Here is a 21009-nt window from a genome sequence, read left to right on the forward strand (position 1 = left end):
AGATCATATGGGATTTTCCCCGTCTTAGATATCTTAAGTCCTCCCCAGTTGCCTTTCTACTCATGAGTTATTTAATGCTAGAAGCAAACTGCAGTGCTAGGTTCTTGTTTGAGATTATTATAGTCAACCTACAAGCTTTTTTGTCACTTTGAATAAAGCCTTCTTTAACTTCAGAAATTTATTTGACAATGGGCAGGCTCAAGTAAAGGAAAAGGGGTAGATTCAAAAAATCTGCTTCTGCCTCTGCTCACCCTCCTGGGAAAAATGTTGTTTAGTCTTATATGTTATATGCTTATATGTCCATTTACTAGAACTGAGGCTTTTGGACAAGTACTGAGTACCAAGCAGAATACTTGGAATGGGGGCTCAGGTACAAAGCAGCCTTGAACTGCCATTGATGTTCTGCCTACTCAGGCTGTTTTTCAAAATGCGGAGTCAAAGATAATGCACAACACAAAAATTACGCATTGGTTTAAAAGCTGGACTTGCCGATTGCCGTAGGTCATTCAGTACAATTCAGTACATTCAGTACAAAGCTAATTAATGTTGCTGCCGGCCTGAGCTGGTGAATGGCAGTGTCTTAAATTCCATTAAGAACTCTAGAATTCTTCAGCTGAGAAGAGCAATAGTTGCTACTAACTGTGCTAAATCACTTCAGCCTGTTGCCTGCTTCTTTGATACCTGAATAGTGACATGGCAAATACAGTCATGCTGTCATTTGGAGAAGTTTTAGTGCTTTGTGTGCAACTCAGAAGAGGGCTCCAGAAAGAATGGAACTGTGAGGTGGCTGCATGGAGAAGCAGGGGATAGTATTTATGTAGCGAAGACGCACGCTGTGGTCATCAGAGTGCAAAAGAGAATAGGACCCTCTGGATATTTGGTTCATGTATGCTGTGGCTTATCTGTGAAATAAATTGTGTGTTTAATTTCAAAAGCCTCCATCCTGGAGGGAATGGGTGAGGATTTTTAGTCTTTAATGTGAAGGAAAGGTATTGAATTCCCCTGGGGTGCTTGTTTTATAGGAGCTGCTGCAGGAGGAAACCCGCCAAAAACTGAGTCTCAGCACTAAGCTGAAGCAGATGGAGGATGAGAAGAATAGTTTCAAAGAGCAGCTGGAAGAAGAGGAAGAGGCAAAGAGAAACCTGGAGAAACAGATCTCCGTTCTTCAGCAGCAGGTACAGAATCTGTATCTCAAGCCAGATTGTTAAGAGGAAGCATTAAGGTCTACGTTTGGCTTGAAGAAAGTAAAAACTAAATGCAGAATTGACTTCTAGAAACAGAACCTTTCCTGAGAAAGGCTGATCCTAATGACCTGGGTGGGAGAAAATGATTAGGCCCCTGATAATTATAGCACATACATTTAGATTTCTAACCAGGAACTCCTGTAGGAATTCATAGAGACAGCACTATTCCAAAATAATGTTATTGTATTTATCCCACTGTTTCTAAGTCTGACTGAAGCAATTGCTGCAGAACTGAGCATACATACTTCCTCAGCAACTCTGGTGCCAGTAAGCAGTGCTGATTGTGTGGCTTGGCTTCACCTGTGATGTCTGTCCTTCAGGCAATAGATGCAAAGAAGAAAGTGGATGATGGTCTGGGCTGCCTTGAATTAGCAGAGGAAGGCAGGAAGAAGTTGCAGAAGGACCTGGAGAGCTTGAGCCAACGTTATGAGGAGAAGGCAGCTGCATATGACAAGCTGGAAAAAACAAAGACCCGCCTGCAGCAAGAGCTGGATGACATCACTGTGGACCTGGATCATCAGCGGCAGACAGTTTCCAATCTGGAGAAGAAGCAGAAGAAGTTTGATCAGGTATGGTTTAGAGCAAGTTAAGTAGCTGCATCTTCCTTGCCAGTTCTGCCCATTAGAATATCTAAGTGCTGATGCATGAAGAATTCATCCTACTTTGTGAATGGAGGCATGGCATACAAGGCAGAGAAACAAATTGCCATTGAGCATTCTGTTCCATGCCTATGAAGTTTCTTGCTGTGGGTGACACGCGTTGTTCTTTGAAGTTGTGTTTTCTTAGTTCCTCATACCAAAGCAGAATGCTACTGAGAAGGCACTGACATAAAAGATGCATGTTTAGCTTGTCAAGAGCTATTGGTGATTTCTCAGAATGCCAATGCTGTACTCTTGTAGCTTTTGGCAGAGGAGAAGAACATCTCTGCCAAGTATGCAGAAGAACGGGACCGCGCTGAGGCAGAAGCCCGTGAGAAGGAGACTAAGGCCCTGTCGCTGGCCAGAGCCCTGGAAGAAGCCATAGAGGAGAAGGCTGAGCTGGAACGAGTCAATAAGCAGTTCCGCGCGGAGATGGAAGACCTGATGAGTTCAAAGGATGATGTTGGGAAAAGTGTAAGTCTGAAATTAAAACACTAGGGCAGGAAATGGCAGACAGGTGATACTGTTAGCAAATAAGGCAAAAAGCCTCTACCAGTGTGAACATACAGATGAATGTAGCCAGTAAAACTGAAAACATTATGGGTTTTAGTAGTGTTGCAATGTTTCTGTTACTGCATGACCATGAAAGATGGGTTGAAATAAAGCCTACCTGGTGTAGTTGCAGAAGGGGAAAGGGCATGATGTAAGCTTTGTGAGTAAAATATCAAGGAGTATCTAGACAATGGGAAATAGTAACCCAAGAATTCCAAAACACAAAAGATTGTTACAAGCAGGAGAGAAAAAAAAAAAATCAAAGGATTTTTTTTTCATGCCTTCTGTCAGAATCAGAGGTATCCAGCTCTGATAAGTCTTCTGTAGGTCAGGGTTTGGCTGAAAAATGCTTTCTTTCCTCATTTCCCCCATGTATATTACCAGAGCTAAAAAGTAAGCAAGATTCACAGAGACAGCTCAGAAGTATGTGATCAGTTGACTTTGGGGGTATCGCTACACTTGCCAATACAAGAACCAGGTGTAGTGTCCTTCTATTCTGTCTTGTGTGCGTGGCTTTTCCCAGAATCTTTTGCTCTTAAGATAGGTGAAACTACCTTCATTCTTTGAGGAAACCTAATGTGTACTGATGTGCTATAGGTCCATGAGCTGGAGAAGGCTAAGCGAGCCCTGGAGCAGCAGGTGGAGGAGATGAAGACACAGCTGGAAGAGCTGGAGGATGAACTCCAGGCCACAGAGGATGCCAAACTGCGGCTAGAAGTGAACCAACAGGCCATGAAGGCGCAGTTTGATCGAGATCTCCAGGGCCGTGATGAACAGAATGAAGAGAAGAAGAAACAGCTGATTAGACAAGTAAGAGTTGCTTCATAAATACCAAAAATTTTCTGTACGTCACGGTGCTTGTGTCCAAAGATGTTTAGATAGGCAGGACCAATCCAAAGATGCTTGTTAATAGAAACTTTCTAGGCAGTGTTGCCAGGCTTTCAAGACATATTCCCCTGTATGCAGGATTCTCTGAACAGACTTCTTTTTATCAGAGGGAGCCATGTGGCTTTATCAGTAAGAAATGTTAGTTCCACTCCATCAGAAGAAGGAAAAACAAGTCACATGCTTGCACTTAATGGCCAGTTTTCACATCCTGCTGGGTAATCAAGGAGCTGATGCACTGATCCCTTATTTCTCCATCCAGGTACGGGAAATGGAGGCAGAATTGGAAGATGAAAGAAAGCAACGTTCTATTGCTGTGGCTGCCAGGAAGAAGCTAGAGATGGACCTGAAGGACATAGAGAGCCACATAGAGACTGCTAACAAGAATCGTGAAGAAGCCATCAAGCAGCTCCGCAAACTGCAGGTGAGGAGTTGTAACTGCTTTAGCTGCCCATGCAAAGCACTTCCCAAGGGAGAAAATGAGATGCGTGGTCCCCATGAGGTGAAATCTTGCATCAGTGTCACAGGAGCAGGAGAGCCTTGTGGCAATTTAACCAGAGTGAGTTATCGACATTTCAAATGTCGATCTAATCCTTGCTCTGCCTGTTTGATTCCCTGGGAGACAAGCTGTAGACAAAGTCCACTCTAGTCCTTGCCTTGTGTCAGTCTTTTGGGGAGTAATTATGGAGCTGCAAAGCTAGAAAGACCTAAGAGATCGTTTAAACCTTCTTAGGTCCCAAGACAGTTGTAATTCCTACAATTCTTTGTAATTCCTACAAGCACTTATCTGCCCTGTTCTTAGGGAAGACTCCAAATCCTCCCTAAGGAATCCACTCCAGTGCTTCACTAGAAAGCTTTATTCCACAGTGTCTGATGAGGTTTTTTTTTTTTTTTTTCTCCATTTCAAAAGTACCAGGAAAAGCAGTAATGGGAGCATATAGAGATGCTTAAATTGCAGAAAAAAAAAACCAAGATTATTCTCTTTCTTTTTCTTTATTCTCTCTTTTCTTTATTTCTCTTTCTTTTTGCATCTGTAGGAAGATTAGCTAAAGATTAATGCAGTTCTTGTTTCCATTTTTATTCCACATTTCCTGTAAACAGCTCTGTTCACATGGATGCCCTGAAACTGATCCTTTTATTTTTTCTTCCTTTTCAGGCACAAATGAAGGATTACATGAGGGAACTGGAAGACACGCGTACTTCCAGAGAAGAGATCTTGGCACAGGCTAAAGAGAATGAGAAGAAGTTGAAGAGCATGGAGGCAGAGATGATCCAGCTGCAGGAGGTAATGGAACATGTGTGCAGGTCAAGGGTTTGATCGTTTTCTTTGGCCAAAAACCAAGGGTAATGGTCTGAACTTTTCTTTTTTCTTCTTTTGCTTTGCTCAAACACAAGATCTATTTCCAGCAGTACAATTTGGACTTTTCTTGACAGCTGAAATAGGAGTGATAAAAAACAAAGGAAGCTATAGAGTAGGAGGAAAACAGATTAGGTCTTATAGTTAAGTCTGAAACCAGCTAGAGACCAATAATATTATCTGCTTTTGCTATTCTGCATTAATTGGTAGCTTCCTATTGCATCACTGGCTGTCTCGTTTTCATTCCAGGAACTTGCAGCCGCTGAGCGTGCCAAGCGCCAGGCCCAGCAAGAAAGGGACGAGCTGGCTGATGAGATTGCTAACAACAGTGGTAAAGGGTGAGTAACGTTCCCCTGCTCAAGGGTGGAGGAGCTGCTCTGAGAAAATACTTCGTGGGCTGTTATTTTTATGCAGATTGCAGTTTGTGCTGTACCCTCTATTGCTTTGAAAGATTGAGCTCATTTTGTAATAAGCAGGAAGATTCCTCAAGATCCTAATGCCATCAACACCACTTTAATGCTTGTGTCCTATAGAGCACTGGCCATGGAGGAGAAGAGACGCCTGGAGGCCCGGATAGCTCAGCTGGAGGAGGAGCTGGAGGAGGAGCAGGGCAATACAGAGATAATCAATGACCGGCTCAAGAAGGCAAATCTTCAGGTACCTGTTCAGTCTGGGTCTGCTGGTAGAGGCTCTCAAATCTGTGCAAACTGCCCAACGCTGGTCTGGTTTGTGAACAGTACACACTTGCTCGTAGGCATGAGCAAGGTGAAGCACCTGAGCTCAGGAGAGGAAACAGAGAGGGCAGCCACTGCTCATAACACTGATTTTGAACCCTGGACTAATAAATTGTTTGCATGAGGAAAAAATAGCGGGAACAGTCTTCTGAATTTATGAAAAATTTGTGGTGTTCCTTTTCTAACTAAAGGGTTATGCAAAATATGATCCAGAACATGCTTTTCCGACTTGGCAAGCTGAGCAGTGTCACAGTGGGTATGGAAGTGACTTCATGACAGTTTTATGCTTCTTCAAACAGACTAAATTCTGTATGGGATTTGTTAGGCTGCTATAGAAACCCTGATCTTACTCTGACTGTTCTTTGGTATACTTTTTTCTGCCTGACTTTGAGAGGCAAGCCTATAGTTTTCTTAGTTCCCAAAAGCCAAGGTGCCAGGCTGATGGCTTTCCAAACTGGTTTGTTGACTCCAGTAAGCCAAAACATAGTCCTCTGCTGATGAACTATCAGTCTCAGCCTTGGCTTAGAAATGAAGTGAGTCTTGTTCTTTCACCTCTGAAAGTCAGTATTTCTAGGCTGCTTCTATATAGTGCAAACACAGAGGCAGAAAATGCTTGATAAATTAGTAAAGCACGTGGATCCATTGGTTTCAGTATGGATGCAATCCACTAGCACTGATAATTACTGTCCTAAGTGCCAAAAGATGACTTTCATCCCTGAGGGGGTCGTATGTGTTTGGCAAACCCAGCCATAAGAGGAGCTTGAGAAACCTGTTGTTCAAGGAATTAACTTTGAGAATCTGGATAAAATGAGACCTTTGCAGGAGATGTTTTAAATTGCTGTCTACAGAGAGATGCTTTCTGCATCTGAGAATGGTAGGCTTTCAGCTAACCCTCTGGGTATTTTTTCTTCTGCATGTCAGCAGGTGCCTGAGAAGTCCTTTCAGGCTGGAATTTTCAGTGTGCTGAGCACTTCTTGTCTCCTCAGATTGATCAGATGAATGCAGACCTGAATGCCGAGCGCAGCAACGCCCAGAAGAACGAGAACGCTCGCCAGCAGATGGAGCGCCAGAACAAGGAGCTCAAGCTCAAGCTCCAGGAGATGGAGAGTGCAGTGAAGTCCAAGTTCAAGGCTACCATCACAGCCTTGGAGGCAAAGATAGCGCAGCTGGAGGAGCAGTTGGACATGGAGACAAAGTACGTCTGTCAAACTCTTGTTGTATTGCAAGCCTCTACCCACTCTGTGATGTTAAATGCTGAACAGTTTCTGATTCATATAATTTAGAGCTTCATCCTAGGTACCGGGGAGTATAGAGAAGTAAAATCTTCACAAACCTTCCTCATTTTCATAGTACAGGTTGCTAACTTCTTCCAAACGTCACCATTTGGAAAGATGCAATTGTGATGCAGTGTTGCTGTCCCTCAGTAGCTTCAGGAAGAGTCACACACTCTATGACTTCTTGGATCTTTCTGGGAAATCTTTTCTCATCCCCTTTGCTTCAAGTTATTATGACTAGTGGCATCTTCTTAGTTTCTAACTTGCCTGTTTCAGGTCTTATTAGTGGGGACAACAGGGGATAATCTCATGTCTTAGCCATGGCTCTATTTCTGTGTAGGGAGCGCCAGGCTGTCAGCAAGCAGGTGCGCCGTGCCGAGAAGAAGCTGAAAGACATATTGCTGCAGGTGGATGATGAGAGGCGTAATGCTGAGCAATACAAAGATCAGGTGTGTACAGTTACCCACAGAGTGCTCTGGTGGGAGGATTTCCTTTCTGCAAACAAAGTATCATTTGCATTTAGAAGGCTCTAGAATTAAGCTTCCTATGCACTTCTCTCCTGTCTCGCTCACGGTGATAACTGCAAGGTGATACAGATGAGAATGCTTTTAAGGAAGAGCCTGAAGCTGCCTACTCGTAGGCAGTGCCTTCAGGCGGGGCAGGCGCAGGGTTGTTGGGGAGCTGGTCTTGCTGCTGCAGCAGGGCTGTAGTGCCAGAGATGCCGACCTCCTTTCCCTCTGCACTCAGGCGGACAAGGCCAACATGCGCTTGAAGCAGCTGAAACGGCAGCTGGAGGAGGCTGAAGAAGAGGCCCAGCGAGCCAATGCGTCCCGTAGGAAGCTCCAGCGGGAGCTGGAGGATGCCACTGAGACAGCTGATGCCATGAACAGAGAAGTCAGCTCCCTCAAGAGCAAACTCAGGTAAGGCTGAATCCTCTGTGTGACACCGTGGCAGCCAGGCCAGCACGGTGTGGCTGCAACTGTGCACAGGCTTTGCTCACAGCAAGGAGTGTGAGCAAGCACTTCCTTTCTGTCTGGTGGAGGGTGAAGTCGTAGGTTACTGACACACTGTTCTTCCTTTCCCAGGCGTGGGGACCTGCCATTTGTCGTGACACGTCGGATTGGCAGGAAGGGTGCAGGAGAGTGCTCCGATGAGGAAGTGGATGGCAAGACAGATGCCGGTGATGCCAAAGCTACTGAATAAGTCCTCTCATTTGACCCAGGTTACATGCGATGGAGTGACCCATCCACCTTCCCCTTTTTTGTTGGACTTTCTGCAAACCCTCTCCTAAGTTGGCTGGGAATCTGCACAGCAAACCCAGCTCTGTGTGTCTAGAGCCATTGGGCATCTGTGTTCCTAGCTTACCCCTCTTTCCAGTTTCCTAATCCTCTTTGTATTTAATGCCAAAGAGTCGGGGCTCTGAAATCTACCAGCAGAGTTTGGCAACTACGAGGGCTTGTAGAACTGTCTGTGCCATATCTGCTGTGGTGAATCCTTACACAGATTGGAGGCTTAGGGAAAGATTGTTTTTTTGCTGTAAATCTACTTTTTGTCTTCAGATCCCAGCCGCAGGGAAGCACCTTCCTGTATTCTTTCCCTTCCCTCTTTGTTTGCTTTTGGCAATCATGTTCAGTGACCTCAGACTTCTGCCTCTCTTCATCTGCCCGCCCACAAGGTTTCGGAGCAGTTTTCAGGAATAACGGTGTGCTTTGGCCATGGCAATTCACCTTTTCTTCTTTCACATGTTTCCAGGGAGAGGTGAGGAGGGAAGCCTCTCTCAGGATCAGCCACCGACAGGACTTGCCAAAGTTGTCTTTTCTTTTTTTTTTTTTTTTTTTTTCTTTTCATTTTCATTTTCATTATCTGGACAGATCTCTGAAGTGCAATGATGTCCTGTTACTGTCTCTGCCTCTGAGCGGTTTTGTCTAAGGTAGCGTGGACCAGTAGTTAGTGACAGGCAGCAGAGATGGAAGAATGTCCTTGTGCTCATCTGAGAATCTCTGGGGGACCAAATATATTTAATGGTAATAGGCAGAATCTAGGGGAATTTTAAAGAGTAATGGGCAGAAGGTGGAGATACGGGGAGGGGAAAATCCCTCTTATTGACATGTCCAAGCCTCTTGCACCTGCTCTGTAACCAGGGGTTGGGATTAGTTATTCTGCACCATTGACTAAGAGTATATTAAAAACCCTTTAATCTGCACAGATATATGTAAGGCCTTTGTAGCTCTCGTAATAAGTAATTAAGAAAAAAATAAAGGTCTTTATCACTGCCTTTCTATTGGGACCATGGTTATATAGAGATAGTCTTTACTTTTCTACACTGTACACTGGTTGCTGGATTTACCTTTATTCTTAACCATATTGTATATGCTGCATTTAGACCTACTTATGAGCAAAGTAAAAATAATTAAATATGAAGCACCATACTGTATGCCTGAGCGCTCTAAATGCAGGAGCCATATGTCCCAATTGCTGTCATAAAAAAGATTAAAAAATTTTTATATAATAAAAGTGCCTTAGCATGTGCCTCAGCTGTGTGTCACCACTACAGTCAGCAATGGTTTACTGGTGCTCCACTGATGTTACCAATAAAGATTATCCATGTGCTGCAGTCCGTGTGCTTGTATCGCCGTTCCCGCCTCCGCAGGGGCAGGGAAGCCTGCGGGGCCACGGCTGAAGGAGGCGGCGGTGCCAGAGCAGGAGCCGATGCAGGTCTGCGAGCGCTGCCGCTCTGCCGCGCCGAGTGGCCCCGGAGCTGACGTGGGCCGTGGCGGCACCCGCGGGGCGTCGAGCCGGGCGCTGCCGAGGGAGGTGGTGCAGCTCCTTCGTGTGCACCTTAGCTTGTAGGGTGGGCCTGGGCTAGGTCGGTGCCTGGTCTTCCCTTTGCCTTCCTGTTGTTCCACCACTAAGAAATTAAAGTTGATAGAGGAAATAACAGATGTCTAGAAGTCACTTGTAAGCAACGGATTAGCAAAAATTCCTTTCGATCGTCTTCCCCTTTCTCCTCTTGGGATCTACTTTTGTAGCGTTTTCCCTAGAACTAAGGAACTTGTGGCTGTATTTTTGCCAATACAATAAATTGTCCTAGGTGCTCAAGCAGCATGGTAAACTGGAGCAGCTCCTGCCCCCATCGCTGCCTCCTCGGTGCTGTACTGGAGCCTGCATCTGGGGGAGCAGACCTGCGGTCCCTCCGTCCTCTGCTTGTGCAGTGTCACTGCTCTAGCTCGGAGAAGACGACCTGATCCTGCAGCTCAAATTCTCCACTATCTGGAGAAGTGATGGTGCAGACTTAGTCTGTCCTTATGTGTTATACAAGTTGTTCTGATAATCACAACCACTTCCCTTTTGTCCCACACGGGCTTAGACTTAAACCTAGGTAAGAAAATCTGAGTTAGCAATTGCACTAGGGGCTGCAGTGAGTGGAAGTGGCTCAGAAGCTAGTGATGGTGCTCGCCAGGAGGGTCTGTGGTAGAGCCAGCAAGGGATGCCCCAAAAGGGAGTGCTGGAAAACATGGAGCTATGAAGATGCAGTTTCAGCAAAGTGATTCTCAGAGGATCATGAGAGTCTAAGGCCAGAAAAGTGGGGGGTTCCTGCCTAAGCCAATGCTGGGGAAGGGTTGAAGTCTTCTCAAAAGAAACAGCAGGAAGGTGGCAGGCAAGGAAGGTGTGCAGAAGATGATGGGCTATTCCTTGCTGCAGCGCTGTAAGGGGTCCTGTTGTGTGGCACAGGCTGCAGGTTTGTGAAGCCTAACGAGGGGTTAGCGCCCTGCGGATGAGCTGAGGTCTTGGCTTACGTGTGAAGGTCAGTGCCCCTGTTGTGCCGAGGTGGAGGTGGGGGCCTGCACGTGGGAACTCAGGAACTTCAGGGCCCACCTCAACAGTTCCCCTCTGCACAACCCGTGCTGTGGTTGTGTCTGGTCAAACCGCCAAGCACAACAACAGGTAATTGGGGGGAGTCTCTTAGGGTGCTGCACGAGCAACAGCGTGAAGGGACAGAGCTGTGTGCATGCTGCCTGGGATACAGGCTCTGTGGGTGGCTGTAACTGCTGATGTGCTCATGCCTTACCTGGGTGCTGTTAAAAACAGGATTTGAGTTGCTGAAATTCTCATCTAGGAGTCCATTGGCTCACATGCTTCTTTCTTGCCTCTTTTCCAGCCTGTTCTGCAGAAATATATAGGATGTTTTGTGAACAATGTATGCCTGAAACTACACGGACATTACCCTCAGATCATAGGATCTTCTTGAAATAGTGCCAGCTGTGCCAGAGACTTGATATAGACCAGAACAGCCTTAACAGCTCTATGCTGACCTCGCTAAGCTCAGGCTGTTTTTTGTCCTCTTATGTAAAAGCTGCTTGGGTGTTGATCAGTCCTCCTGGGCATGGGAAGGAGGCTTGTGTCTTTTTTCCACTGACACAAGACTTCCCTTCAACCTTCCACCTCTTGATACATTCACAAGGGCAGAAATGAGTCTTTCGCAAAATTCTCAACCTTCCTGCAGAGGGCAGCCTTAACTAGCATGTTCTCTTGTCCCGGTTTGCTCCTTTCCCTACATCTCTTACAGTCGCTAAATGCCTTGTGCAGATTTTCTTGACATGTTTGGGATGGCCTGAATAGGTGAGTGGTTACAAATACTGCAGTGAGCAAGTGTGGCTGAGGTTAAACTGCTAACTGATCTGAGGGCCCTACAAAATAATTGTTCTGGAAGCTCCAGCTCTGTCTGTTGCCTGAATGAGGCAACCATGGCCTTGATCTCCAGGAGGCTTTAGAAGCCTTTGGGCGAGAGGAGACACCTGGATTTAGTTTCAGAAGATGCAAGGGTGGGTGGTAAAACTAGTTGTGAGCATTCCTGTCCCTGCAGCAGGCTCTTGTGCTGGCACAGTGGCTTATGGCCCTATGCTGTAACCTAGATCATTAACATTAATAACTTGGGCTAAAAATAATAATCTTAATGATGTAGGTTACAGCACGGCCCTTGCAGGTAGTTTTAATGACCAAACACAGAGGGGTGAAGGGGGCAGAGCAACCAGCCTTGTCGCAGCCTCAGGGATGTGGAGGCAAATTGCTGAACCTGCCGCATGGGGTTGTGCTGAGGAGAGCCCTCTGCACGGACAGGAGCTGAATGTTAGTCTTGTTTGCGCCACAGCTTTTGCCCAAGGGCAGAGTGAAGAGCGTTTCTGTCAGAGCTGGTTGCGGTTGGCTTTACTCAACACAACAGTGTCAGGAGAGGGTTTAACCCACCTCATTCACGCCTCACCTTGTCTCAAATACCACTTCTTTGGAGTATTTGCATTAATGGATCCTCACCTTTGCCTGAAAGGAGGTCATGGATTAGATGGCTCTAGGCCTAGGATGCTTCAGTGACAGGCGCACAGTGGGGAGGAGGCAAGCTGTGATGGAAAATTGCAGCACCGCTCTCCTGTGCCCGCAGGAGAGGCAGGCGAGAGAGGGCTTGGGCAGAAGGGTGGTTTCAACGATCTCAAACTAAAATGCAGCCCGACCAGGCTTGCTGGAGCCTAAGTAGAGACTGGTGAGCAATGGCTCCTCAGGGCATGCAAAGCACTAGGTGTTGGCTTGTGTTGGCCAGGACTGCGTGTCCTTGCAGAGGCACAGCCTGGCTCCCGGCACACAGAGCTGGGAAGAAGCTCTGGAGTTGTCTGGAGTGGCCTCCCTATCCTTGTGGTGGGAGGGACGGGATGCACTGTCTCAGAAGCCCAACGCTGCTATGAGAGCTGCTCAAACTATTCTTGAGATGCTTTATCCTAATCTTGCTGGCAAGATCCCACCACATAGCATTCCTTGAAAAGCCTGCATCCAAACCTTGCCTGGTACATGTTGTTTTGAACTTTGTCTCAAAGCCCATGTGGAGACATTTGTTGTTTCAGGACAGGTAGTCCCGAAAAGTAGAGAACCATTTGCCATCTTTCTGATCTTACTTCTGTCAAGACACTGAGCCAAAACAGAAGGAAAAAGGGGTGATCTAAATCTGTGACTCTTCAGGCTTTGCTACCATTTTAAGCTAGTATAAATGAGCGGCAGTGCAGCAAAAGGAAACGTGTGAAGTGCTTCAAGTGACGATGGTCTGGTCTGTAAGAAGAGAGATGCTCGAACCCATTCTCAAGCCAATTGTGTGGTGAGCAAGCCTCTCTCACCAAGATCAGGGAGCCTGATGTAGGTCCTTTTCATTCTAAAAAATAAAACTTGTAGAGAAAGACATCAAAAAATCCACTGGGTGAAAGTACAGTTACCTTTGAGCTAGGGAATCACTCGTTTCTGCAGAAGGGATATTTAAGGAGCTAATTTCTCTGCTTACCTACAGCTGCTAGGAGAATGCACAGGCTGCAGAAGACTCTCTTTCTGCAGCACTGGACACTGTGGTGTCTCAATACCTATGCATGCCCTTGATAGGAGGCTTGCCTGGCAAGTTTCAGTATTGCTCAACATTCTGGTCATCAGGAAGAACGAGACAGAAAATGGAGAACTAATGATGACGGAGCGCCTGGCCTCACTATTTCACATTGCTCACTAATTAGCAGCACAAAATGGAATTATCTGGATTTATATTCTGGATACACTACAGCCTTAACTGACTCTCGCCCAGTTGTGATGGAAAGTCTGTGCAAGCTCCCTGAAAGGGAGTTACGATAGGGGAGGTTACTCAGGATAAATGGATAACTTTCTTGAACTCCTTTTTTGGGTATAAGCTGTCAGTCATCATCCCAAACCTAATGTAAGGCCAGAGTGAAGTGGAGCTCCATGGCAGGAAAAAGTCTTACTGGAGAAAAAGTACTAGCAAAGAGAACTGGTTCTATTCAGCCAAGAGATTTTCCTAGAAGCAGCAAAATGTACAGCCAAAAGATGCACCATTTTGGGGAGGGAGATGGGGGGTGCGGGGAGTGAAGTGAAGAGTAAATGTAAAGAAAAGAAAAAGAAGAAAAAAAAAGATTTTTTTCCTCCTGTTCTTCATTCCTCTTGTATCCAGGGAAACAGATCTCTGTGTGTTGCCATATAAAGACACAGCACCATGTCAGAGCGGAGTCCACCTTGCACCTTGCCTCCCCCAAACTCCTCGCTGAGCTCCAGCAGGAAGCAGTCCCAGTGATGGGGGCTATTGGGTAGGAATCATCAGGCACCTGGTACTCACTTCCCCTCCAGAGAAAATCCTAGCCCAGGCACAGCTGGGAGAGCACTGAGAACAACTTTGGCTGCCCCTTCCCTTTCGGGCCTCTTTCTCTAGCCCTGGGCTCTTCTCAGGGCTAGGGAGGGCGCTGAGGCCTGTTGGATGGACGCAGCCTCCCTGGGTGTGCGACAGCCTCTTGTTTCGTTTCCTCCCTGACACTTCCCCCTTGAGCCCACGGCATTGAGGAAGGCACAGGGGCTGCACGGGCAGTGCCCGCACTGCTGAATTCACCCCAGGTTGGAGGTGGCGCTTCCAGAGGCTCTCCCTGCTTCCCAAAGCCTCCTCTGCAGCCACGCACCCATGGGGATCTCACCACTGGAGGACAGAACAGCTCAGATGCCAGGCAGCTCCTGTCAGCTTGCACAACGAGCGCTAATGTTGTCCTTAGGAGCTGCATCGGGCTTGGAAGCAGAGCGATTGGCTCAGCCAAGAAAGGTTTTAACAAGGTAACACAGAGCCCAATTTGCTGCGCCGGCTTTTGATCTCTTCTGCTGTCAATGTAGCTGTGTGCTGTGCAGCTTGCTCATCGTTCTTGGAAGCGCGAAGCACCCAGCTGCCTCGCACCGCGGTGCCCTTGTGGGTGAGGCGCAGATAAACCTCTTGATCAGCTCCTGCTTGAAGTACCGCTCGCTGCTTCTCCACTGGCGGTTCCCGTCACCTGGGAGTTTGGGGATGTAACTTCAAGGACATTGCTCATGCCCTTGGAAAGGATCTGCAGCTAAGAGACTTCAGTGGGACCCCACACAAGGAAAAGGGGACCCTGCGGCAGGAACAGCTTGGGCACAAAACTGTGAGCCAAAGCTCCCAGTCTAACATTTATGTGGTGCTGTCCCCACAGGGGCTGCAGTGGTTGTTTTGTTCGCTTTGCTGTCCAACAAAGGGAGTTTTTCTGTGCTACATCCCCTTCCCTTTGCTAAGGGAAGTGTCCGCCTTTCTCTTACAGCCAGTGAGGACGACACAAAGAGGAGAAGGCCGGTGGCCTTCTCATAGGCCTGTTAGAGTGGAGGAGAATGCATAAAGCTGCACAGCATGAGAGAGGAGGTCTGCACCTAAGTAAGCTTCACCTACCCCAGAGCTCATTCCTGGGTGGAAGACAGGAGAATTGGGCCTGTTTGAACAGAAAAGCTGACAAAACTGTTTTGTTCTCTTACATTCCCCACAGGCATGACTGGTTCTGGCCACACATGCCCACTACCACCAGCAGAAACACGAGGACATTGAATCAACGTAAACCCTCTAATGCCGCATGCTGTGCGGCCTGCAGAGCAGGCCCCTGCCTTGCAGGGCTCAGCACAGGCCCCAGCAGGCTGCAAGGGGAGACTTCGAGAATAAACAAGGACTGGAAAGGCCTCTTTACGAAGAGACCTGACTTGTTTGCTTTGGATGGTGGATGGATGGGAAGGTTAGAGGAAATAAAAACCAAAAACATGTAGGTAAACCAGGTCAGAGCTTCTGTGTCACCTACCAGTCCTAATCCAGAGGTAGAGAGGCAAGTAATGGAGAGAGAAGGTAGAAATTCCAAAGAGCTGCCTGCCCCAGCATGTAATTAACCCTGGGACTATGCATGGAAAGGTATCAGGTCCAAAGACTCAGCAAGAGCCAAGAAAGACCTGGATGTTGCTCAGCAAAACATCAGGAAAAATGACTAACACTAAATCGGTACAATAAAAATAGGCTGAAATGAGTTTGAGAGAAGAGGGTGGAAGATCTCACAGATGTTGGTGGGCGTTCAACCACAGTTGGCTTCACCTCTAAGCCCAGCTGCCAGCCCCTCTCTGAAATGAGTTCTCCAACCAGACAGGCCCTGGCTGGATCCCACAGGCATGTTCTGCCTTCGGAAAGGGCGCCAAGTCACATCGCTCAGGGAAGAGCCCCCTAGGCTGGGATGGGGGAAGAGGCAGAGGGAGATCACATGTCAAGCATGGTGCTAAGCACTGGGGTATCAGCAGCACCTAGCATCAGACACCACAGCCCAGGGAGAAGACACGTATGAGTGTGTGGCCAAGGCAAGGATGGGGCACCCTGTTTAGCTTGGACCGGGAACAAGGAGGGACAGTTCACATCATGGTGTCCGCTCCTTTCCAGCCTTTCTGGCATCATCTCACCTGCCCCAAGTCCTGCTGCAGCCAGGCTCCTTGCTCCAAGGCCTGAAAACAGGAAACTCGGAAACTGAGAGTGGGACTCGGAAACTGAAACGTGGCAGCGTCTGGGGACTCCTGGGACCGCAGGGCTCCACCAGCCCTTGCAGCTGGGATGAATTCCTGCTGGAGGCCTGGCGGAGTTTCCTGTCACATCCTGCAGCGGGCTCTGCCTCTGTGTGCTCGTGCTGGAGTACCCGCCACGGGGCTCAGTGCCGGGCAGAGCTGCGAGCGGAACGATCACGAGGAGAGTCTGGAAATATTTCCTCAAGCCAAAGCCAGCTTTCAAGGTCTCGGTGTCTTTTGCAGATGGACTGGCTGTTCACTGCTCAGCTCTGCTGTCTGTGTTCTGGCAGGCTCCAGGCCCTGAAAAATCTTCCTGAGGCAGGTTACAACACTCTTGCCAGCAATTATTAATGCATTTCTCACTATCGGCAGAAGGAAGCAGAGGCCTCAAGTATTCCTGCCAAAAAGCCCAGTTTTGTAGCTGAGAGCTGAGGTTTTTTTCAGCAGGGCTGGTTTCACCCCAGGATGCCAGCCAGACCGGGCACCTCTGTTGAGACAGGCGCTCCTCCAAACGCAGGAGCTGCATGAAGCGCTGCAGCAGATCACTGACCGCAGGCACAAAGTGCCCGTGACAGGCAGCTCCGGGCATTTGGGGCTTTCCCCCGCTGAACGGCTTTTAAGCCTCAGCAGCACCTCCCCTACCCGCCCCAAACACACACACACCCTGACGAGCTGGGTTATGGGACACTTGCTCTCCATAGGGTCACAGTACCTATAGCTCTGACATAGGAGAAGCTGTCTCACATCAACACCATGAACTCTTAAAAAGCTGCAATTTTATTAAAATAAACTGCCAGGAGACATTCATACCAAACAGAAAGCATAAAGTGAACTTTTTAGCCTCCTAGGAAAGAGAATCTATATTTATACAGAACAGAAATGCCTCGATTTGGGCAATGCTGGCAGGAGGCTCCCCAAAGCGGCTCCTTTCCAGCTAGCAGCAAGCTGTGTGTGGGTAGGAGAGCTGCTGTGGACAGCGGACTCGGATTTCCCCATTTGAACAAAACCGTTCCTGACCGTTGGGATGAAGGAAGGAACGTCCCTGCTTTCTTTGGGGCAAGGCCTGGCTGCAGGAGAGCAGTGTGGCCGGTGAGGGGAGAGCTCTGGAGAGGATGTGGCCCACAGGCGCCTGGCCTGGGGCTCCTCTCAGCTGTGGCTGGTTGGGATGTGGGGCTGGAGTCTCCTGAGGGAGTCAGCGCATTTTAGAGGCAGGAGCCTCTTCTGGGGGCGGCTGTGTAATATTGTGCTAAGACAGCAACCCGACCCGGACCATATCGCCTGCTGTTTCCCACAGGAGGCAAGGTCTAGGGCCCAGGTCTCCCAGGCCTGACTGGGTGTCTCCACTGCTGATGGCCTCTTCACAACCCCTTCAGAGCTTGGGTTAACCTTCACATGGGCATATTCCACCAAGACAGAGCTCTCCTCGCTACCAGCAGGCTGGTAGGACTTTCTTTGCACTGCGGTCCACCAGAAGAGCCCACAACTCCTTCTGCACTTGTTTTTCTCCAGTGTAGGTTAGAAATCCCTTTACCTTTCTCCCGCTGGTCCCATGAACCGTCACTGCATTGCCTCTAGCGGAGGCAGCATCTTGGCCCCTGCCCAGGGCAGGCTGGCTACGAGCTTCGAGCTTCGGCGGCTTCGAAAGGCAAACCCTCCCGTCACCTTTTCTGAAACCCAGGCACTTAGGGCTGGAGGTGAAGGCTTGATTTCAGCCACCAGACTAGCTGCTGAACATGAATATTCACTGAATACGATCGCACCGTTACATGCAATGGATGACAGCACTGCTTAGATCCCCTCATGGCTCTTCTTTGCATCTATGCACAGATTAATCAATCATATTTAGGTCTCCAGGTGAGAAAAAAGCAAGCAATAGGTCCAACCATTGCTTATACAGACAGTAAAGTTATGTTTTGACTCCAGCCTAGCTTTACTTGCACGGCTTTTGGGTATTCTCTTTCTTCTTCTGCAGTTATAACCAGCGCAAACCTGCTTGCTAACTAGACCAGATGCTGTGACAGGATATTGATTGGTCCCATGTGGTTTTGAAGCCACTGCATTTCAGTTTTGCTGAATAGATAGAATCCTGCATTTTCTCTTCTCTCCTTTTTCCCTTCCTAAAAAAAGAAATCTTTTTTTCTTTTTTTTTTAATCTCCTCTCCTCTCTGAACTATTCAGCAAATGCTTTAACACCAGAGCAAGCCAGTCATAAGACAATATCTTACAGAAAATACGTTTACATATTTTAATTACATTATTAATTATTTTAAATATTTCATTATTTTATGTTTTTTAATTACTGCTCTGCAATTAGAATTTCTATCTTCTGTAGGAAAATGAGGGAAATACTGATGGGAGAAAGACCAGCAGTGAAAATATAAAACCTGCCATTAGAGGATGCTCAAAGCCATATCTGCAATAGGACATAGGCTTATAAGGAAGCCATCAGACAAAGTTTTGAGACATATGGATCTGGTAGGGTTTTACTGCTGCAGTACATCCAAGAGAAAGAAGTAAATATTGTGGTTGGAGAATGCCAGCTGCAAATGATGGATTGGGATGTATTTAAAAATTCAATATCTCATAAAACTGATGAAGAAAGGATTTGGCTGGAGAGTTTCTTGTGGTTGAAAGCTGGAAGAAGGGGATGAGTTATCAAGGATATAGCAGGTCAAAGGCAGGGGGGGTTATCCTATTTATTTCTGAATTACAGTCAGGCAAGGTTACTTACGTTGATTATGATGCCTACTTAGCTTGATTATAATCGGGATGTGCGTGCTGTGCTAAGATGCATGCAGGAAGTGCAGGAAGTATTTGCCTGAGCTGGGTGAAACATGATTTCTGGGGACACGTTGAAACAGAAGGTTGTTTATGAGGGTTTGGGATCCTCTGCAGGTGGACCAGGCTACGATTGCTAAAGCACATGAGTGAAGTCTATTTTACCTGATGCATTTTTGTCCTGTTACTGACTATCCTGGGGGCAATGGTGCTAATGTTACCCTAATACCTAAGCTGACATTTTGTCGTGAATCTCATAACATTAGAAAACATTCGAACATTATAAAAACATCAGAACATTAGAAAAAACCCTATCTTTTCCCTTCAAAATCAAGTAACTAAATGAAAACAACAACTTTATATTAAGTGGAGCACATTATTAAACAAATTCTAAAACCCTCTCCCTGCAGAAGGAGAGGAAGCATAAAACTGCTGTTTTAGCTAGAGCTTGAGCAATTTATGAAAGGTATTATCTGACGTGATGTCTGTGATAGCGGGGGTCTGGGCTCAGTGACCCAGCAAGGCCTTTCCAATCTCAAAATAGCTGTCTCCTATCTGGAGATTAAATCTGAGCATTTATAAAGGAAACGTGGAGCGGTTGCTCCTTCTCTTTTTTGACAACTCGCTGCCTCAGGCCTTGCCGGGCTGCCCTAGAAAGGGTCGCTCCAGCCCGCGACTGGGCTGGGACGCTCCTTGAAGCCACGGCACTCGTCCGGGCTTATATTCCAACAGCCTCAGCTCCGCGAGTCAACGTTTCCCGAAAGCCACATGTGGGCTGGAGGCAAACAGGGCTAAACTGCCCTGCCTTGCACAGAGGGAAAGCAGGGGTCAGAGCGTGTGTTTGTGAGGAGCCCCGCTTGCTGCCGGGCCGGGGGGAGCCACGGGCCGTGGGCGCAGGCTGCGGGAGGATGGGGTGTTTGCTGGTTCTGGTTACAGTGGATGCCTGGAAAGACGGGCCGAGCGGGAGGCTGGCACCGAGCCCTCGGCTTGGAGACTCCTGCTCCCAGGAGCTCTGGAGCATCTGAGGGGTTTTTGGCAGCTAAAGGGTAAATTCGCGTCTGCTCGTGAACCTCTCTCATTTTCATTTCTCCTCACATCCCTTCGCTTACTAATGGCTCCCAAGGGAAAGTTCCTGCTGCAGGAAAGGGGAGGAAAGAAAAATAATGAAAATGGAGGGGTGAGAGACACAGGGGGAGGGAGATCCGAGCGCTGAGAGCCGCCGTCCTGTCGGAGCAGGGGCAGGGATGGGGGCAGGAGGGCTGCTCTGCGCCCGCACCAGGCACTCGCCCACACATCCCGGCTTGGGCTTCCACCGCCCGCGGCCAACGGGGAGGCCGGCAGCTGAGGAAGCGGCACTGCAGAACCAGATTTAAGTTTGTATTTAAGTTTATATATGTGTGTGCAAGTTTGCGTTAAGCAGAGCCTGCCTATTACTCAGGGCAAAGTCCACTGCGCTGATACTGCAATTAACCTCTAAACAAATACTACAAACCGAGGAGGCTCAGCGCTGAGGTCAGATATTGAAGAAACACAAGCCCATGAGGCTAGGAGATGCACAGCTGAGACACCCAAACAAGTTGTTGGACAGAGAATGGAAATTAGGAGGAGAAAAAAAAAATCCTGTATCTTTAAAAATCACTGTAAGCAAATCTGGATGATAAAACTAAATTGACTCCATCTGAATGAGATGGTTATTGCCTGGTTTTGCAATCATATTTATTTAGGTGCCTTCCTTACGCATTCTCTCTGCTGAAGAATATGTTCAGTTTCCAGCTTTCCTCTCCACCCTAAATTGTTTGAATTTATCGCACATACTTGGAAGACTACTGCAATTTTCCCATTCCATATTTAACCCACATTACCCTTCCCACCTTAACGGCATCTGAGCGCAGCTTGTGAGAAGATAAGTGGTATTAATACAGCGTGAGCCGTGACCGTGGAGGGAGCGGGACCGGGACCACAGCCACAACCCTGAGGATTTTTGGGACGTTTGGCCCCTGCCGCGTGGCGCCTGTCACCCGCCGCGTCCCTCCGCCAGGGATTCCACCTCCGTTTCGTCATCGGCCTTGCAGGCCGCTGGATATCCCCTTCCGAGCTCTGCGCGGGAGACGATAGTGTTTTATTTCGGTTCGAATGTGTAGCTCTGCTCGCCTCCCAGAC

The 21009-nt window shown here is 47.8% G+C and overlaps 1 protein-coding gene across 1 annotated transcript in view; it reads left to right on the top strand.

Moving 5' to 3' along the window:
- The window catches only part of MYH9 (myosin heavy chain 9), a 69655-nt gene extending 60357 nt beyond the window's left edge, over positions 1-9298 (top strand). The window contains exons 30-41 of the mRNA XM_088531907.1: positions 1023-1175; positions 1565-1813; positions 2144-2356; positions 3032-3244; positions 3582-3743; positions 4476-4604; positions 4926-5014; positions 5210-5333; positions 6397-6605; positions 7025-7133; positions 7432-7604; positions 7770-9298. Of these exons, the coding sequence (XP_088388033.1) occupies positions 1023-1175; positions 1565-1813; positions 2144-2356; positions 3032-3244; positions 3582-3743; positions 4476-4604; positions 4926-5014; positions 5210-5333; positions 6397-6605; positions 7025-7133; positions 7432-7604; positions 7770-7887 (1941 nt within the window). The 3' untranslated portion in view covers positions 7888-9298. The remainder of the gene's footprint in view (positions 1-1022; positions 1176-1564; positions 1814-2143; positions 2357-3031; positions 3245-3581; positions 3744-4475; positions 4605-4925; positions 5015-5209; positions 5334-6396; positions 6606-7024; positions 7134-7431; positions 7605-7769) is intronic.
- The last annotated feature ends 11711 nt before the right edge of the window (positions 9299-21009 follow it).

This window comes from Tinamus guttatus, unplaced genomic scaffold (genome assembly GCF_059628265.1).
Source record: "Tinamus guttatus ecotype Peru unplaced genomic scaffold, ASM5962826v1 Tinamus_guttatus_pri_ptg000439l, whole genome shotgun sequence".
NCBI lineage: Eukaryota > Metazoa > Chordata > Aves > Tinamiformes > Tinamidae > Tinamus > Tinamus guttatus.